This window comes from Delphinapterus leucas, chromosome 1 (genome assembly GCF_059928025.1).
Source record: "Delphinapterus leucas isolate spDelLeu-1000000601 "Yukka" chromosome 1, BTC_Dleu_Yukka2, whole genome shotgun sequence".
Taxonomy (NCBI): Eukaryota; Metazoa; Chordata; class Mammalia; order Artiodactyla; family Monodontidae; genus Delphinapterus; species Delphinapterus leucas.
In genome coordinates this window covers 49,680,640-49,701,533 of record NC_143129.1, presented here as the reverse complement: position 1 = coordinate 49,701,533, position 20,894 = coordinate 49,680,640, and the positions used below count along the sequence as shown (strand labels likewise).

The window sequence follows — 20,894 nt, the reverse complement described above, 5'->3', positions numbered from 1 at the left end:
GTAAGAGAAGCTGATTATTCATTTCACCAATGGGAGTGTAAAATGTCAAAGCCATCATTTTATATATGAATCAGAGCTCCACTACATTAATGAACTGATAGTGGAAGAAGGTTTTAGAATATTACTTTGTACCTCTAAAAAGAACCATTGTACTTTGTCTAGTTTTTAAACATACTTTGATTCACTATTCCCAATTAAGAAGAATACTTGTAAAAAATTTGGAAATTTGGAATATACATCAAGTGCTTCTGCTATTCATAGACAATGGCTACTGATACTTTGGTTTTTACTTTTTTTCTCTCTTCACTGTGTGCGTGCGTGCATGTGTGTGTGTTTATCAACACTAGGGTCATATATTTTTGCTTCTTTCTACTTAAAGTTACATTGTGAGCATTTTACTATGCCATTAAATATTTTAAAAAACATAATTTTAAGCACAGCATGATATCTTTATATGTGGTTATGCATGAATTTATTTAACGATGCTCTCTTTTCACCGTTTAGGTTATTGCTATCTTGTCACCTTTTTCCTCTAATGATCATCCTTGTGCATGAGTCTTTAATCACACTTTTTATTATTTCTTTAGTTGGCTTCTTAGATATGCATTAGTTAAGATTTTTAATAAGTATTTCCAGATCACTTTCCAAAAAAGCTGCACCATTTTACATTACTATATTAGATTGTACATGCAAGCCCTTGTTTTACACAGCTTTGCTGGCATGAAAAAATATTACAGCTGTGCATGCTAATAGATGTGCTTTAGAATTATTTTGTCAGTTCCTTACATCCTACCCCTCTTCCTCGTATATGAATATATACTTTATCCTTTAATATTGGTTAAATTGGTTATCGGTTAATATATCCTTTAACCAATAACAATTGGTTATTGGTTAATATATCCCTCAACTAACCTTTAACTATCCTTTAACTACTGGTTTAGTATAGCATGAAGCCTATAATTCTGGAATGAATCAGAGACTTAATATAAAGGAAATTGCAATATATTATATGTAATACATTTTTTCCTCCAAAAATAAACTTCAGGAAATTCAAAGTGAACAAAATGAACTTTTCAGGCTCATTTGGAATACTGAAAATGATTTTTTAAACTTATGAGTGTTGTTATATAGAGTGTCATTATAATAATATTCATTTCAATATGGATCTAAAAGATTACTCATCTATAATTTTTAAATTAATAAAAATATACTATTAATGCTAAAGTAGAATAGTTATTTTAGGTATAATATTGTAAGGTTTAAAAATTGAATCTACATCAAAGTTTTTGATAGAAGGGGAGAAGCTCCAATGCAATACCTGGATATAAGCAATATGATTTTATTAAGGTGATTAAATAGTGAATAATTTTCTATTTTTGAGACTAAAATATCGATACCATTTGAAATTAAAGAGTAGAGCAAAAAATTAGAACCGTTAACTTTATTTCATAAGCATTTCATAAGTATAGTTAAATCTCAGATTTTGTCAGGGAGATAGAGAATGATGGATATCATGGCTTTTGATAAAGGCAACAAAGTTCATATTATATTTTATAACTGGCCTTGAAAGGTCATGATGTCAATGTCAGTGATACTGGAGTTTTTTTTGTTTTTTTTTAGATTAGTGGGCACATACCCTAATAATAGTCCAAATATAAAGAGCCTCATGACTCTAAATAGTGTTATTAAATGATTTAAGAAAAACAGCTCTGTGTTTCATTTTGTCAAGTTTCTTTTTGTTAACCATTTAGTAACTTAGATATGTGCTATCCAAATTCATTTTACCAGTAGGATCCATCCAGGGAAAATTTTAATAGGGTTTATCTTTAATTTTGATCATAAAAATAAGCCAGGGTCTTCATATTCAAGTCTGCAAAATAAACAGACTAAATTTAAGGGGGAAATAATTTTGGATGTCTTGAGGAGAAAACAAGGAATATAGGGAAATTTAGTTTACTACTGGAGAGTTTTTTCCTTTACCTTACAAAATTTTATAGAGAATAATAGATTTGGGTTGCTATGCCATAAATTATGTTATTTTATATTATGTTGCTGTATATTGGACATAAATCTCACTGTTTTTCAGGCCTTTTAAAATGCTCAATGACCAGAAGCCAGAACAATGGGTTCATTCTCTTAAAAGAGAAAGAAAGGGGAATTCCCTGGCAGTCCAGTGGTTAGGATGCCACACTCTCACTGCCGAGGGCCCAGGTTCAATCCCTGGTCGGGGAACTAAGATCCCACAAGCTGTGTGGCACAGCCAAAAAACTAAAATAAAATAATAAATAAATAAAAATAAAAGGAAAGAAGGAAGGAGAGGAGGCAATGAAGGAAGGAGAAAAAGAAGAGAGAAGCAAGGAAAATTTTAAATGAGCCAGTCTTTACAAATTATAGAAGCAATATATCTAAATTAACTTTATCTCCCTATATTTTCATTCAAGGTCAAAATTTCATTTACCCACAAATAACACAGAAAAAGAATCTGTATTTTTCCACACTAACTTGATGTATTTATTGACCTTATGGCATGATCCTTGGTTTAGAACCTCTGTATATGATGTACTTATGGTTTTTAGGTTGGATGAAACCAGCATGGCCAAACCAATCCAAGTGTTAGCTCTGTGGGCGTCAGTCCACCATGTCTGATGAAAGGAACTGCATGTTATTAAATGAAGCATTTACAGATTTACCTCTTGTGTTAGTTTCCTGGGGCTGCAGTAACAAATTGCCACAAACATGGTGGCTTAAAACAACAGAAGTGTATTCTCTCACAGTTCTGGAGGCCAGAAATCGAGATCAAGGTGTCCTCAGGGCCACAGTCCCTCCAAAAGCTCTACAGGAGAATTCTTCCTTGCCTTTTCCAGTTTCTAGTAACTCCAGGCTTTCCTTGGCTTGTGGCTGTATAACTCCAATCTCAGCCCCTGTCTTCCTATGGCCTTCTCCTCTGCGTGTGTGTTCTTGCAAGAACATGTGTCTTTGGATTTATGGCTCACCCAGCTAATCCACAATGATCTCATCTCCATACCCTTAATTACATTTGCAAAAACCCCTTCTCCAAATGAGGTTGCATTCACAGGTCTTGGGTGTTGAGGGCATGGACTTGTCTTTTGGAGGGCCACCATTCAACCCATTACACCTGTATTGGTCATGGAGGATCAGATGCCTTGTGATGAGGAGATATACCCAACATTAATTTCTCCTTACATATTTTGGTGAATGTATAGTAACCTCTTAGTGAAAAAGAACTAAGGAGAAGTACAAAGTGCTCTGTAAATTCTATACACTGTTAGATATAGAAAATTATTTCATGTCTATTGCATTATAAAGCTCTTGGAACCTAATACATTTTTTGGAAGTGGGAATGACCATAACCACAAAATAATGAATTCTAAATTGTTGTTTATATTCATTGTATCTTATACAATTGTTGCTTCAATAATTTTTAAAAATTCTGTAAATTTATTTACACAATTATACTCCATACGTCTCCCCAATCTAAAAATAGATTTTGAATAATGATAAATATCTTAGAAAACACATAGCCTAGGTTTATACAGAAAAAAAAACCTCATTTCCTCTAGAGAAAAGCTAATTTATTATACATATATAAATTTAATTTAAGTATATGTTTATTTACATATATAAATAAATAAAATGGCATATATATGCCATTAACACTATAGTTTGAATATATTTCTATGTTATTTAGATTGTTTTTCCTATCTTTCAAGATGTTTTAGTACTTAAAAATGAGCACAAATATCTTACAAAGTATCACTTGGAAGGACACTATCAAGTTTTTATCTCCACAGAAAATCATTTTAGTTAGTACTACGTGAATTTACCATGAATTCGTCTGGAAATCTGAACTGTCTGAGGTGTCAAACAACAAACAAAATGGATGGTTAGAACACAGTCCTGGCATATTGCTGTAATTTGTGGAGCAGCAATTTTTTTGCTCACTGCATTCTCCTAAAATACTCTTTTCAAACTCGTCTGCTCTACTTATAGTTGTGTCATTGTTTCTTAGCCATTACAGACAGAGAAACAAGACATCAGAGAGGAGATGGCTTTTCCATCCTGTAATCACTGCCTTTATAGTCATCAGTTTTTAATCTTCTCCATGTCAGGATCATATAAGGAAAGGGAAAGTTTCCATCACTTACTGATTCCAGCGTAAAATATTTATCTAAAAATAGCTCGGTCTTTTACCTCACACAATTCCCCTTTTCCTCTTTCTCCACACATCCACACATCACTGGTCATACCCTTGAGTCATGCTTGGAAACACTAGAAAGCTCCTTCTTTTCCTTGTTCTCACGCAATTCCACAGCGTGAACTTTTAGTTTTATTTTGATGTTGAATAATCCTTAATGAATAACTGTGAACAGTGCTAGACAAGAAATAACAGGCTGAATAATTCAACTGAACAGGAAGAAAAATGATTTAGAGATAAAAGTTTTCTCAAGTTTCTAACAAACAATTATTCATATATATGTACGGGATTTTCTGTGAAATATAATCACATTTAGCTTAACAGTTTATGAAACAAATGCTTTAATATGAATCAAATCCTTTGTTCTCCCAGATTTTTATTTCTCAGTAAATGGCATTGAGAGAGTCGATCAACTTAAAATTCACGACATTCTAGAAGCATCAGGAACAGTGAAAGTTCAATGAAAAACATATTTTTCTCTGAATTTAAGGTGCTATTTTATTTTATTTTTTTATATTTTTAACATCTTTATTGGAGTATAATTGCTTTACAATGGTGTATTAGTTTCTGCTTTATAACAAAGTGAATCAGCCCTCTTGCGTCTCCCTCCCACCCTCCCTATCCCACCCCTCTAGGTGGTCACAAAGCATAAGGTGCTATTTTAAAGTACTTGTTTTCTTAAATATAAATTACTGAGTTTTTAAAAATACATGATCTCATTTAATCCTCACAGCAATGTTCAGGAAGATCATAGTGCTAACTTTATTTTACAACTCATTTATGTATATATGAGTTGCTGAGAAATAAGAAACAGCTGAAATGTAGATAAAATGGGATTGGGAGCCTGCTCTTTCAAGGATAGTACACAGCCTGGTCCATGTGCGTTTGTTGTTACCTATGATCCCTATGGTGCCATTAAGAGAGCATCACTGCATAATTCCTCCCACAAAATAATTTCTTCCCTGTTTAGCTGTAGTGATACGCGGTTTGTCTCAGATCACCGAGCTTGCAAGTCAAGATGTGCTGGGCCTTTCAGGCTGCACAGCCCAGGCATGAAGCCATCCATCATGTTCCCTGCCTCTTCCATACTGCACTATCATATCTATTTTTTATATTTCCCATTGATTTATAATCCCTAAGTATCCAAGGACAGCCTCTCTCTTATGCCTAGAATATAGGTGCTCAATTATAACGTTGAATGAATTAATAAGCACTCTGAGGAAATAGTCCAGGTATACTGCAAAATCTCATGGCAAATAAATACTTTTTTCATAGCATTTGCCACAGTTTTAAACCTGAAGTGTTACTTGATTACTACCAGGCTATGTACATCCCATAAGAACAAGAGTTTCACTCAGTGTTATGTCCCCACCTCCTAGCGTGGAACTTAGATTGGCAACTAATGATTATCATTGAATGAATCGATGTGACTACAAAAGTAGTTAAAAAACTTAAGATGATAGTGATCATTTCTCTAAAACTTCCCTCCTTTAGGGATTTCCCCAATACCATTGCTATCTCTCTTCCTTTTTCCTCTTTTCTTTCTTCACTTTTCCCCTTCCATCTCTTTTCTTCTCTTTACTGGCATTTATTTGTCAAATATTTGCATAGCATGAAATGACAGGCATGGTTCTAAATACTGCACTCATATTAATTTATTTAATTCTAACAGCAGTCTTATGAAATATGTACTATCATTGCCATCTTTACTTTATATTTGAGGATATTGGGTGTGGAGACATTAAGGAACATGCCCAAAGTCCCAGAGCTTGCACTTTAACTCAGGCAATCTGGCCCCGGAGTTGGTGCTTTTCCCACTACCACAGTCTGCTTCTTATTTGTCCTTTTTGCCCTTCAGCTGCATTTCAGTAGAAATAAGCTCTATTCGCTGCACCTCTCTGTATTGATTTATGTTCTTTAGTTTAAATGTAATTATTTTTTGTGCTTACCCATTGTGTTAGTCAGCCTTGATGCAGAAACAAACCTGAAACCTCAGTAGTCGACAGCAACCTTGTATTTCTTGGTCACGTTACATGTCAGTGGATGCAAATCAGCTCTGTGTCTGTGTGCCAGGTGTCTTCTCATTCCAGTAAGGATGTATAAGCCTTTTATCCGGAAGGAAGTTCATATGTGGAAGCAATGACAATCTGCTACGCCCATTAACTAACTCTTGGTTCCTCTGTATGGCCAATTCTTGGCCACTGCACACAGAATAACAAGTGATGCCAGAAGCTCAGCTTCTTTTCATAAACAAAAGCAAAAAAAAAGAAAAGAAAAAAAAAGCTAATTCAGGGCAACTCAATGTTTTTGCATTCAGAAAATGTATTAATTTTTAATCAGTTTTGTGGAGAAGATGCAGGTAAAAAATCAGTAACAGAGTGCTCCTCATTCTGCTTCAACAAATTCTTTTTGACTCTGAAGGGTTAAAAAGCATTCACTTGGCTTATAAATGCCCAGAACTCATAATATATGCTTATTTCTCTAGCAATTGCATTGACGTAATTTCATTCAGTTCAGTTCATTAATAATTTTTCAATGCCTCCTATGGAACTAGCCCTATACAAAAAGTTGACAAAATAATAATGAGTTTGTTTATGGAGTAATTTTATATATTTTGAGATTGATAAGCTTCTTAAGAACAGGGTTATTTTTCATCCTAGCAAGGAGCTTACTGCTAGCACATAGTAGACACCTAACTAATATTGAATAATGTGCAGACCAACTGAACAAATGATCTTTCCCTCTCTTCCATAGGAACTTCTACTTGCAGAAAAGTGGGCTAAAATGAATAAGCTCCCCTTTCCAAAGATCGATCCTTATGTGTTTGATCGAGAAGGACTGAAGGAATGCTATGTCTTTAAACCCAAGAATCCTGATGTTGAGAAAGATTGCCCAACTATCATTCACTTTGTTCTGGCCAACATCAACTTCAGAAAGTACAAGGCTCCAGGTACATTGGGAGTTATATTCTGTAAAGTAGAAATCTGATGAAGACCAACATTAAGCTGGTTCATGCTGACACTGCCATACCAGCTATTACAACATTGAGCACTTCCCTTACCTTGATAAATGGCTACTATCCTGAGACCCCGAGTACTCCCCCTCTTTCTTAGCCCAAGAGCCCCTGGCTCCTCATCATTCAGAAACTGAAGGGTGAACAACTAGCTCAGTAAGAATCTCTGGGGCTTTACTCCACAACCTCAGATTGTATTTGTTCTGATTGAATGGTACCCTTGTCATAGGCATTGTTAAATATTTTAAATACTACCCTTGTAAGGGAGGCTTTGTTTCAGAACAAATCATGCAAAAAATTCTGGGAATGTTAACTGGCCATAAAAATTAATGTTATCTAGCAGTACGATATGACTAGTAATTTCAGCTTGCCATGTTATATTCCATAAGAAAAAAGAGAATCAAATTTAAGGCATTTTGTTTTGCCACATCCAGAGGAGTCTATAGACTCTTCTGTATCCTGGAAGATACTGATTAACAAAAGGAGATCTAGAGATTGACAGGCAAGATGCTAAATGCCTCAAAATCATATTATTTTAGGACCAGAAAATGTAGCTGTGAAAGGACAGACAAAAAATAGTCATGGAGACTATGGAGAAGACAGTGATCTTCTTCTAGATAGTGGAGGGAGTCAGAGAAAAAATCAAGAGAGGTGGAGATTATCATGTCATACTTCAACACAAAAGAAGGAAGAATTTGTTTTCATTTTTAGTTATTGAACAGTGGAATACTTAAAACCTAGAAAATTTTGAATTTTCTATCACTATTAATTCTCAAAAATAGGATGTGGAGGGGATTCCCGTGACATGAAGACAATTAATGTTTGGATTTGGATTCTACCAGAAGCAGATTCCAAGCAAAGGGTTCAAGTGAAAATGGTTTATTTGGGTGAACTAGGAAACTTTAGTAAGAGAGCAGGGAACTGATAAAGGGAAGAAAGGCAGACAACAAAAGATGTGTTAGTAAGCTGCTACCACGAGGAGAACCTGATCCTGCTGGGAAACTCTAGGAAATGAAATAGAACCTATGGTCTGGAATCATCCTTCCCACTTACACAGCAAGTGGCAAGGGAACTGGGGAATTTATATACCAACACCATAGAGTCTTTGGTTGACTGCTTCCTGGGACAGAGTATTATCTACTGGAATTTCCAGCCTGATGCTAGTGAGCAAAGCATCCTTGAACAGTAACAGGGAGGAGTAGAAAGCTCTTAGGCACAGAGATGCTGAAATTGGTAGTTAGAAGTTGCCCACGAAAATGGTCAAGTCCAGGAAATATAGGCAGAGGCCTAATACTGTATACTAAGGATTATATGACCCCTGAAGGGGCTACCAATGTTGAGTTTATGGCTATTTGTATGTTTTATGCCCTGGATTTTAGAGGTAATTTGTGGTTTTCAAAATAACACCATTTGAGACTCTTATATTAGGTGTTCCAAGAGAAACTAAGGAAGAGAAAGAACTAGCTGATTTTGATATTTTTGATGACCCTGAATCACCATTTTCAACCTTCAACTTTCAATACCCAAATCAAGCATTCAAAAGGCTGCATGATCTGATGTACTTCAATACCCTGAACAACATCGATGTAAGTATCTCCTACAATCATTGACAATGTCAAATACTTCCATATAACATGAACATAGCAATACCTCATTTTAATTAATTAAAAGTAAGGTTTATGAACGACACCCAAACTGTACCATTTTATTTTTCATGAATTATTCTATTAATCTCCAGAAGAACCCCATAAAATTCACAAATAAGAAAACAAATGCCTCCAAATTGGCAGAGCCCACATTTCATAATATTATTTGATTGAAGGATAGTTATCCTCAGCTTCTTTCCCAAAGTGTCTAGTGTATTTCTCATATGAAAAAATAAATTTTAATTAGGAAGAAAAGTGATAAAATGGAAATATAAGAGTGAGAAAGTGAGTGTAACCAGAAGTGTAGTTAATCTGCAAAAATAGCATGACTTTTCATGGATACACTCATGCTTTTAAATGTCTTTATTTTTGTGGATCTTAGAAATGTCTCCTAAAGTAGCAGTCTCTCCATTTTTAGCCCTGGAGATATCAAGTATGCTTTGCTTCAGAAATAAAAGAAACAAGTCATTCTCTTCAGTATTATTCCAATCACTAGTTTATCTGCTGCTAAAATTCTGTCTCTGTAAAATTCTTTAGCTGCTAACTCACCATTTAGGACTATTGTGTAATTGGAATCATGTTGGCTTGCGGTTCCACATCGTAGTGTCTGACAAATGGTTATCAGTCGTAAAAGCCTAAGTTCATTGGCCTAATCGGATTTTGCACATTAGAAAAAAAGAATAAAAGAAAAAGAAAGAAATCAAATGGAGAGGGAAAGGTATCATGCCTGATTTGTCAGTCTTTTTGGAGACTGTATGAATGGAGTAAAAGAATGCACCGTGCGAATGAGTCTTCCGTGCATATGAGATTTAATTACATTTTGTGATCTAATAGAATACTGGCACATCTAGTTTGCGTGTTTGTTTAGTTTGGTCTGAAACTAGTAATGATCAATTGTGTGCAGTTATAACAGTTACACCATAATACGTTTATTAATCAATGTCTTTAATTTTTGTAGGCATATAAAATTTTTCCCAATAACCTTCAGTTTCTGCAACTCTAAAGTGTTTCTTGTCAGCCTTCATTTGTGAATATGTGATAATTCAAGTAAAACACGCTTAACAACATTTATAGAATATATCATTGTCTAAATAGATTTATTCCTTTTTCTTTTATATTATTCAGTGAAAATCAGAAATCCATATGCTACATTGTTTCTGTGGTGATGGTGAAAATTTAAAGAATATTAAGAGAAAATCAGCATTTTAATCTATGATTCATAGGGAGCAAACAGACATTCTCAAAATGGAGTTGTGTTTTATGAAACCTCATGCTGTTAAAATAGAAAAGAACTAAGGGTTAATACAGGAGTAATCCTATATTTCCAGTATGAAGCCAATAAACTGAAAATTATATTTTGTACTCCTTGGGATGAAATGTATTAAACTTGATCAGTTGTCCTAAAATGGAAAAAAATAGCTTATAGGAATATATAAATACCCTATTGGACTTGGGAAAATAAAAGGACACATACACAAAAGTATATCTGTATATAGACATACATGTATATGTACGTGCGTGTCTATATATATATATATATGTAACGTACACAACTACATTTCTCTCATTGTTTTCAGTTTTGGTTTATGTAAAACCTTGTAAACTATTGTCTGTAAAGAATGATATAGTTCTATTTATATATTTTACAAACATTCTTCAAAGTAATTTGTTTGACACATAGATGAAACAGTTAAAGCCTGAACAAAACCAGACTGAATTCCAAAATAACTGTCCTGAGCTCATCAGATACAGATTTTTCACAAGCTGTTTAATTAAGCGGGTTTTAATTGCTCCTAAGAAGTTTTCTGACACAGTAAGTAGAAGCAAGGTCATAGACTTTATATCATGTTTAGCTCCTAGATGGGTTATTTGTGTGACTTTGAATAAGCTAATTAAACTTTTTGAGCCTCAGTTTCCTCACCTCTGAAACAGGTGTCACAGCACCTATCATAGTGGCAGTAGTGAATCTTGAATCAGGTGACGTATGAACAGTGCCCTGCAAACAGAAGCTGCTTAATAAATGGGAACCATAACTATGTGTGTCTATATCCCTTACCACGATGGATACACCTCAAGACCTTTGCAAATGCCCAGAATTAATAATATAGACAAGTCAATATAGGTAATGGCAGCCTAGGCAGTAAATACATATATTTTTTGAAAGAATGAATGTAGGCTTCCTCTTAAATTATATGACCATTGAGACTTCTGTTCAAGTGATTCTTGGTTGTATATATGTGTGTGTGTGTGTGCCTCATACCCAGGTAAGACTTCAGTTTTCACTGACATGTATCTCTCCCTTGATGACTCCCATTCCCTGTTTTTAACCAGGAAAACACATTTTATCAGAATCAAAGCTTCTTGGTAAGTGATGATAAATAAAGAACAGCCAAACTCTGAGGTAGGATGCTGGGTCACTAGGCTCAATCATGAGCCAAATCACTCATTTTCACACGATTCGACGAGAGTAGGTGACTTATTCACACTGCAGCAACACATGTTTACTTGCCACAGACTGTTGGAATTTTTCACCAATTGTGGACACTGTGTATATAAACTCTTCTAATGCAAAGACATCTGACCGCCAATCCCATGGAGGCAGTTTTCAACTTTGTGGCCACCACCACCGTGACTTAAGGCAAATGTTCATCTTCAATTCACATTCTGACTTAAATCTTTACTTTGAAAATGTCAGCCTGTCTCTGACAGCTCTGTTGCTGTGCTTCTGTTGCTTCATTTTCCCCAGAGATTCTAGCAGCCCTGCTTTGCTGAAGCTAAATTCCAGTTCATCTTTAGAGAACTTCTGTTTCTGCTCACTTCATGACAGCAGGCTGGGTTTCTCATTAGTGTCGGGTTTCTGCACTTACTCAGTCCTCCCAAATTCCTTTTCACTGAACGTTGCCTAAGTGCTTTTTACAATGGCAGCATTTCCTGGAGGTTTTTCTGTGTGTCTTTTTTTTTTATTTTAAGAAACCTAATATATAGTGACTTACACTGGTAGACATGTGGTATGTGGAAAATGCAGAGGCTTTCGAGTTAAACCAAATTGGGTGCTCAGATTTTTGCTTGTGCCTCTTCGCTAGGTGACGTTGGGCATGTTGATTAACCTTTCCAAATTTTACTTTCCTCATTTGTAAAAGGAAACAATGATACAGATTTTTATAGGATTGGGATGAGGATTAAGTAAAAGAATATAATTTAAGAGCTTGGTGCGTACGAGACACTCAATTGAAACAGGTAATATGTTAGTGATAATAATTACTATCCGTGTCCAAATTTATCTTCTGCTTTTATTTATAAATTTAAGCCCTTTAAAAACAATGACTTGCCTTATTTACCTTGTATCCTCCAGAGGTACTGATCACAATGCCCGACACCTAAAATATGCAACAAAATTTTCATAAGTCATTTAAAAAATGTCATCGACTTACTGGCAGAAACTGTTGAAGAGTTTAATGTAATAGGAGGAACGAGTAGTGAGTGTCAGGATACAGGGCCTGTTGGTGGGAGGCAGATGCCTGACTGTGGAGAATCTCCAGGCCGTGTATGCCTGGCCAGGTAGTGTGACTACATGCTGTACCCATAAACTACCACCTCGATCTAGAGGAAATACACTTTCTGAGGTCTCTTTTCCAGGACCAGTTATCACAGGAAAATGTACTGTTATGCAGTGTCACTCATTCAGTTTATTCATTCAGTTGGCATATTCTAAAGACAGTGACAGCATATGCCAATGCTACATAATCATGAGCTTTTAAAATTCTTTCTCCAGTGATCCTGTAAAGTGTTAAATATTAAGGGTTAATTAAAATGAGGAAAAGTGTATATCCAGAAGTACTGGTATTTACTTCTTCATTTACTGATATTTCATCATCATGTTAAGAGTGTCTAGGTACAAGTTAAAGTTTTTATCTTTTACAAAATAATTTAGAAGCTTATTATGTATCATAGCCTTATTTTTTTATGTGATATCTCTAGGCATTTCTTTTTCTTTTTAACTGAAGTATAGCTGATTTATAATACTGCGTTAGTTTCAGGTGTATAGCGCAGTGATTCAGTTATACATATATGGATATCTATATCTATATCTCTATATATATATATGTTTCCTTTCAGGTTTTTTTTCCCTTTTAGGTTATTACAAAATATTGAGTATAGTTCCCTGTGCTATACAGTATGTCCTTGTTGGTTATAATGGCTTTCTGTATCAGGCCCAAATTCATTTACCTTTAATGCTACCTATAATCTTTTTATATCTTATTTACTTATTAATTCAATACATATTTATTGAGTATCTACTGTGTTGTATCCTTAGGAACTAAGGATACAAGCAATGCACAAAACAAAAAGAACAAGGAAAACTTTTGAGTGCTTAATATAAGCCAGATATTTCCTTTTCAAATATTCAGCATTCACAACTGGCCCATGAGGTAGGTATTTTTTATTTCTATGTGAGGAGACCGAATCATGGATTACGTAGGCTGATTGCTGGAAGTCACACTGTTATGTTGAGGAGCTGAGATGGGGCCAAAGGTTTTTTTCTCACTCTTTCCTCCCTTTTGAACCATCTATCTTTCAAGAAGACTTATGTCCTAGTATACCCCAAACACAGCTTCCTTTCCAGCCAAACCACTTCCCAGATGTTTCCTGTACATGCCATGACCTTCCATCTTCAGCCTCTTTATGAGATTATCCTTTTACTGAGAATGCCTGGTCTTTCCTCTCCACTTATCAAATCCTGCTTGTCCTTCAACTCAACTCAAATCTCATTGTCTCCATGAGTTGAGCTTTATCCTGTTTAATTGACCTCCACTGAGCACCTCTGGGCAGTCATTAATTTCACAAATTTTTATTCTTCCCCTTCCGTGTTCTAAGTGCTGGGATAAAACATGACAAGACTACTTAAGGCCCCTACTTTCATGACACTTTATTGGGAAGCAGGCATTAGCCAGTAAATCCACAGTAATTTACTCCAGAATATCTTCTTGCATTCTGCTATATTTATAATTTTTATTTCTCTCTCAAAATATACTGTAACTTTCTTTTAAGGCTCATTTTAAATTTTCTGTTGTGTGAATCCAGTACTTACTTTTGGAGCGTTTCCAATCTCACGCCTCTAAATTTGTTCCTTTGGGGGAAAGATTACATTTTTCATGTTTTCTTTTTTTTCTTTATGCCTTTACTGCCAAATATTTAAAGGATCTGGCAAATTGGGAGACTATTAAATGGCACAGGTAAAAGATGACACCAGTCTTATTTGGGGATAGGTGATGGGGATGAAGAGGGTTGAGATATAAGGACCCCTGCAAGGATAAAACTGACGGGAAGGATTTGGTCTCTCAATGACTTTTGGGGGGGAATGAAAGAGGAAATTAGGTGTAAACACTATTGATGATTACTCCTAGTATCATTTTAAAAAATAGGAAGACTCAAATATAACATATCGCCTTTTCAAACACATCTTATTGCACCATGAGTCATGCCGAAAGGTTTGAATTTAGCAACTGACGTAATGCTGAGCTCAGCCACTTCTGTTTACATCACAGGATTATAAATCAGGGGTCCCCAACCCCCGGGCCAGGACCAGTGCCTGTTAGGAACCGGGCCGCACAGCAGGAGGTGAGCAGCGGGCAAGTGAGCGAAGCTTCATCTGTATTTACAGCCGCTCCCCGTCGCTTGCGTCGCCACCTGAGCTCCGTCTCCTGTCAGATCAGCAGCGGCATTTGATTCTCATAGGAGCGCGAACCCTACTGTGAACTGCGCATGCGAGGGATCTAGGTTGCGCGCTCCTTATGAGAATCTAATGCCTGATGATCTGAGGAGGAGCTGAGGCGGTGTTGCTAGGGCTGGGGAGCGGCTGCAAATACAGATGATCATTAGCAGAGAGGTTTGACTGCACAGAGACCATAATAAATCAACTGCTTGCAGACTCATATCAAAACCCTATCAGTGAGTGGCAAGTGACAAGCTGCATCTTACGGAGTAGACTGGACATAAGCAACACACTTTGGGTGTCACTGTCTCCCATCACTCCCAGATGGGACCATCTAGTTGCGGGAAAACAAGCTCAGGGCTCCCCCCTAATTTTGCAATATGGTGAGTTGCATAATTATTTCATTATATAGTACAGTGTAATAGTAATAGAAATAAAGCGCAATTATAATAAATGTAATGCACTTGAATCATCCCGAAACCATCCCCCGCCCCACCCTCCTGCCAGGTCTGAGGAAAAATCATCTTCCATGAAACCGGTCCCTGGCGCCAAGAAAGTTGGGGACCACTGTTACACATCACAACAAACGGGTAATCTGAAAAACCTGGTTAATGGTTTCACAGTGTTAATGCGCCACCTAGTGGTTTGACATGCACATTCTAATTGCATATTTGGGTTTTTCAGCCATAAATGTGAATATCCATTTTCCTTTAAAAGAATGGCCTGTTTACTAAAAACACCTTCCAAGGGCCAACTATGATAAACCCACTAGTTCATAATATTGGTATTGATCTTTTTGTGCTCATGAATTCATTGTAAAGGAGTTGACAGCAGTCATGATTAGCACAATGTCCCCTGCAGTTTTTTTTTTTTTTTAATATATTTTAAAGCTTTTTGGGTGTTTGGAAAGTAAAGAACTGATTTTTAGTTGTACTTGGGTACTTCTCTGCAATGAAGGTTGGTGTGTCTCCTGTTGCTTTGGTGCTCCTTTCAGTAGGAGAAACCAACTGAAAACTTGCAGACATGATCTCTAGAAAGACAGGGAGATTATTAAAAGAAGATGTAGTAGGACACATTTGATAGCAGAATTGATTTGCTGACTTTTACCATATAATAAGCCCGCTATTGGCTATACATGGTGCATTTGTTTCTAGTAAGCTTTACAGCCTCACATCTAATTTAAAGCTCACATCGAATTTAAATGTCCTCACATATGGTCAGCTTAAAAATACCAACAATAAATAGATGCTAGTTGTGGAATGTTTCCTATGTGCCAGGCATTGTGCAAAGTGCTTTATATAAATGATCTCCAGTTCCCACAAAAGCCAAGATTAGTATTATTATTTCCATTTTAAAGAAGAGGAAACAGGCTCAAGGATATAAGTTAATTCCCCTTGATCTCACACAGCCAAGAAGTGACTGTGCCTGGAGGCCCTCTATCAAGGTGTCCTTCATAGGCTTAAAGCCCCCTCTTCTGTCTCCATAGAATTATGTTTCCCTTACTCATGGGAAAGATGGGGTCAGCGAATATCTGCTTTGCTTAAAAGAATCAGTAACATTTGAGCCCATTTTTCCCAGAAGACCATTTTATATATATATAATTATATGTATAATTTTATATTTACATAATGTTATATATAATATAATTATATATAGTATAGATATATAAGTATATATTTATTTAAAATAAATATGTGTATTTTATATTTTCCCCAGAAGACAATTTTATATATATATAGTTATATAGTTATATATATAATTGTCTTCTGGGGAAAATATATATAAAATTAAAAATCATAAAGCAAACAAAGGTATCACATTCCTGTGATAAGTCCCTCTTTCTAGAATATGACAGTTTGTTTGAAGTTAGCATTAGAGAACAGAGTGCATGTCAACACTGCCCACTGGGCCTTACATAAAGTCACAGAATATTAACTGCATGTTAGTGTCACCCAAGTCAAACATTTCTCTCCTCCAGGTACTGAACCCAGCTTGCCCAGTTAGATTGGATGTGAAATGGGAAAACCTTACTGTGCACACATCTCCAAGGCCAAGAGGGCCACACCAGCTCTGAGTGAGAAGGGCCAATGGTGCTCTAAACTTCTCAGACTTGCCAAGTATTCCTGCCCATGGTAGAGGGCTGAAAAGCATGTGTATAATACCTTAACGTGGCCTCACAACCCCTGGGGAAGGGAAAAAGTGAATCGTGGCATATTCATGTGACTTGCCTCTGGCCCTGAAACTTCTATCTCATTAGTGGATATATGTATACGTGTAACTGATTCACTTTGCTGTACAGCAGAAACTAACACAGCATTGTAAAGCAACTCTACTCCAATAAAAATTAATTTAAAAAAAAAAAACAACGATGAAATTGTATAGTCCTATCCTGAGAATGGAGTCTTCCTGATTTTGTCAGGGCTCAAAAACAGCAGCAGAGGGGCTTCCCTGGTGGCGCAGTGGTTGAGAGTCCGCCTGCCGATGCAGGGGACACGCGTTCGTTCCCCAGTCCGGGAAGATCCCACATGCCGCAGAGCGGCTAGGCCCGTGAGCTATGGCCGCTGAGCCTGCGCGTCCGGAGCCTGTGCTCTGCAACGGGAGAGGCCACAACAGCGAGACGCCCGCATACCGCAAAAAAAAAAAACCAAACAGCATCAGAGCCAAGGTTACTATCCAGGCCTCTCTTCCAAAAGCCCATTCCCATTGCTCTGCAATAACTGCTTCAACCAAATTCCAGATTTTCGCTTCATTCCAAAAGTTCCTAACTAGGTTAACATCATACCAAAAAAAGTATATGATAATTATAATAGCAATTCTTAGAGGTTGTATTCACCATTAATTTGGGTATATGCAAAGATTATTCTGAATAAAGAATAGCCATCATCAATAAAATCACAAAGCATGGTGTTTCCTAGATAGGACATCCATGTTTTATAACTGCATTTGTTTCACTGAGGAAGCAGGGCAATTCTCCAGCAATTTATTTTCTCATTAGGATTAGGGAAAGTCTTGTACTTCCTTGTGGTCTCTCATTTCTGCTTATCTACTAACTATAAAGGACATAAATTCTAGATTTAGTAATTACTATTTCTTCCCTCTTACTACCTTCCCCATGAAGGACAGAAGGAAGATAAATTTACCATGTTACACATATTTTATTCCCTATTTTATCAGCAAAAAATCTGAAACAGGGGCTTCCCTGGTGGCACAGTGGTTAAGAATCCGCCTGCCAACACAGGGGACACGGGTTCGAGCCCTGGTCCGGGAAAGGACCCATGCTCCACATGCCGCGGAGCAACTAAGCCTGTGCACCACAACTACTGAGCCTGTGCTCTAGAGCCTGCGAGCCACAACTACTGAGCTCACACGCCACAAGTACTGAAGCCCGTACACCTAGAGCCTGTACTTCGCAACAAGAGAAGCCACTGTAATGAGAAACCCATGCACTGCAAGGAAGAGTAGCCTCCCCTCGCCGCAACTAGAGAAAGCCCACGCACAGCAACGAAGACCCAACGCAGCCAAAAATAAATTAATAAAAATAAATTTTTAAAAAAATCTGGGACACTCCCACAACAGTTCTTTCTCTGCTGGGGGAATGAATAGTATCTGGATACAAACTGAACAAGAGTGTAATGTGCACAGAGAAAGACAAACATCATATGGTATCACTTATATGTGGAATCTAAAAACGTACAAATGAACTTATTTACAAGGCAGAAATAGACTCACAGACATAGAAAACAAACTTATGGTTACCAAAGGGGAAAGGGGGGGGATAAATTAGGAGTCTGGGATTAGCAGATAACACACTACTGTATATAAAATAGATACAACAAGGACATACTGCATAGCACAGGGAACTATATTAAATACCTTCTAATAACCTATAATGGAAAAGAAACTGAAAAAGAATAGATAGGTAGATAACTGAAAAAAAAAGAATATATATATATAACTGAATCATTTTGCTGTACACCTGAAACTAACACAACATTGTAAGTCAACTATACATCAATTTAAAAAAAATTTTTAAGTGTAACGGAGATGTTGAATTTAAATATATACATGAGGGACTTCCCTAGTGGCACAGTGGCTAAGACTCCTTGCTCCCAATGCAGGGGTCCTGTTTTCGATCCCTGGTCCAGGAACTAGATCCCACATGCATGCCGCAATTAAGAGTTCACGTGCCACAACTAAGAAGCCAGTGAGCTGCAACTAAGGAGCCCACGAGCCACAACTAAGACCCGATGCGACCAAATAGATAAATAAAATAAATAAATATATACATGCATGACTCAGAGATTTCTCTATTTGAAAAAGAATACTATAATAAAAAGATTAATTATATATATATATTTTTGACCAAACAAATGTTTCAGTGAGTTCAGAACAGCACTAATTATACATCTTTTGCCTCTATTCACAGGTAATAAAGAATGCCATAGTTGAAAGCATTGAATATAGAAGACAGAATCCATCTCGTTGCTCTGTTTCCCTCAGTAGTGTTGAGGCAAGAAGATTCTTCAACAAGGAGTTTCTAAGCAAACCTACAGCATAGTTTGTGTACTGGAAAGCTTAGTAATTTCTGATGCAGAGGCAGTCTGAAATTCCATGACAACTGGATTTAAAAGCACAGGACAGATATTAACACTGGTCTCAAGAGACTGGTTAATACTCAAAGTTGCAGTTATTTAGCTGCATAGAATAATACTCTTAAAAGTTTGTTAGATTGACACATGATGTCAATTGCGTAAAAATATACTTAGCTACATTTTCTATCAGTATGAATTTCCTGATGCAAATGTAGGGACATATGCTGTATTTTTAGACATTCCTCACCAACTATCTTATGTGTTCCCTTTTTAAAAATGTGGTTTCTTTTTTAGAATATTTAAAGGTTCAGTCTCAATATGGAATGCTTTGTATTGTGTGTGAATGTAAGTCACTGACTGGATTTATTTGTGCCATGAGACAACACTATTTTTTATTTATATATGCGTAGATACATATATGAAATAAATACGTCTATATACAAATGAGCAAGAGGTAACTGAGTTGTTGTTTGTTATCTTTAATGAAATATTGCACCGTTGCTATGACAGATGCTCAGATTCATGGCTTTCAAACACAAAAGTTGTTAAACCTAAACTCAAATTTGAAACATCATTTTAAGTCATGGTGATTTTCCTTAGAAAGTATGTATAATTTGTTGAGCAAATGGCATACATTTATTCAAAGTGTAGAAAAAAAAAAAATTTAACCACTTCTAGTTTACTTTGCTGATATTACCCCGTTTGTCCAACAGAGAGCAGTTGACCTCAGAGAAGAATCCAGAAGAGTGACAAGGGCTGTATCTGCAAGGCTTGTCTTAGGGACAATCTGTATTGCATGACTGCGGTTTGTTACCATTGAACTGCTAAGGTTCAGAGTTAGTGTTCCATATATAAGGGCTTCCTCATCCTTCTTTTTCTGAGTCTACCTTTCTTTAATCTCTTTGTTCATGTCTCTTTTGTCCTCTCACATTTCATTTACATTTCTACTTGTGAAGAAAGACAAAAAATGTAACAGGAAGGGAACACTTGAAAGTTCATTCTTTCATTGGTTGATTAATGCACACAGCAAATGAATGCCCACTACAGGCCACCAGGCGTGTTGTAGGGTCTGGGGATACAGCACTGGACAAAACTGACAAAATTGCCTGCCTTCAAGGACCTTACATTCTAGTGGAGGTGACCAACAATAAACAATACAAATAAGTTTCTAGAATGTTACCGATAAGTCCTAAGGAGAAAATTAAAGAAGGGAAAGAAGGAGATGGAAAATATTGGGGGTGTATAATTTTAAATGGGGCCCTGGGGAAGATCACAATGAGAAAGTTACATCAGATTAAAGATGTGAAAGAGCTGAGGGGGCAGGACCTGTGGATATTTAAGGGAAGAGCATTCCCCGGCAGAGGGAATAGCAAATGCAAATGCTCTTAGGTGGAGCGCCAAGCATGTTCCAGGAACAGGAAAGAGACCAATGTGCCCAGAGCAGAGTGGGAGGGATAACAAATTAATTTTCACTTATTTGTTCAAGTCATGGCAATACTGTTTATATTTAATTTGTCCTTCAAAATACCCCTGTGAAATCACAAGACCAAGAGAGGTTAAGAGACTTGTCCAAGATTAGTAAAGTCTGAGCTGGAGTCCTATGCTCTTGACCTCATGGCCTCTATATCACAATTGACAGTGCTTCCTAGAAACTAACTCGATGAACACTTTAAAGACTATTGATTATAAAACTGGAATGATCTAGGGTCCTTGC

At 36.4% G+C, this 20,894-nt stretch overlaps 1 protein-coding gene across 4 annotated transcripts in view; it reads left to right on the top strand.

The window, feature by feature from the left end:
• The window catches only part of PLA2G4A (phospholipase A2 group IVA), a 160,255-nt gene extending 140,628 nt beyond the window's left edge, over positions 1-19,627 (top strand). For all 4 annotated transcript variants that reach the window (XM_022593385.2, XM_089909779.1, XM_089909789.1 and 1 more), the window contains 3 exons: positions 6,971-7,166; positions 8,658-8,815; positions 19,015-19,627. In XM_022593385.2, coding sequence (XP_022449093.1) covers positions 6,971-7,166; positions 8,658-8,815; positions 19,015-19,146 — 486 coding nt within the window. In that variant the 3' untranslated portion in view covers positions 19,147-19,627. The remainder of the gene's footprint in view (positions 1-6,970; positions 7,167-8,657; positions 8,816-19,014) is intronic.
• Positions 19,628-20,894: the final 1,267 nt, after the last annotated feature.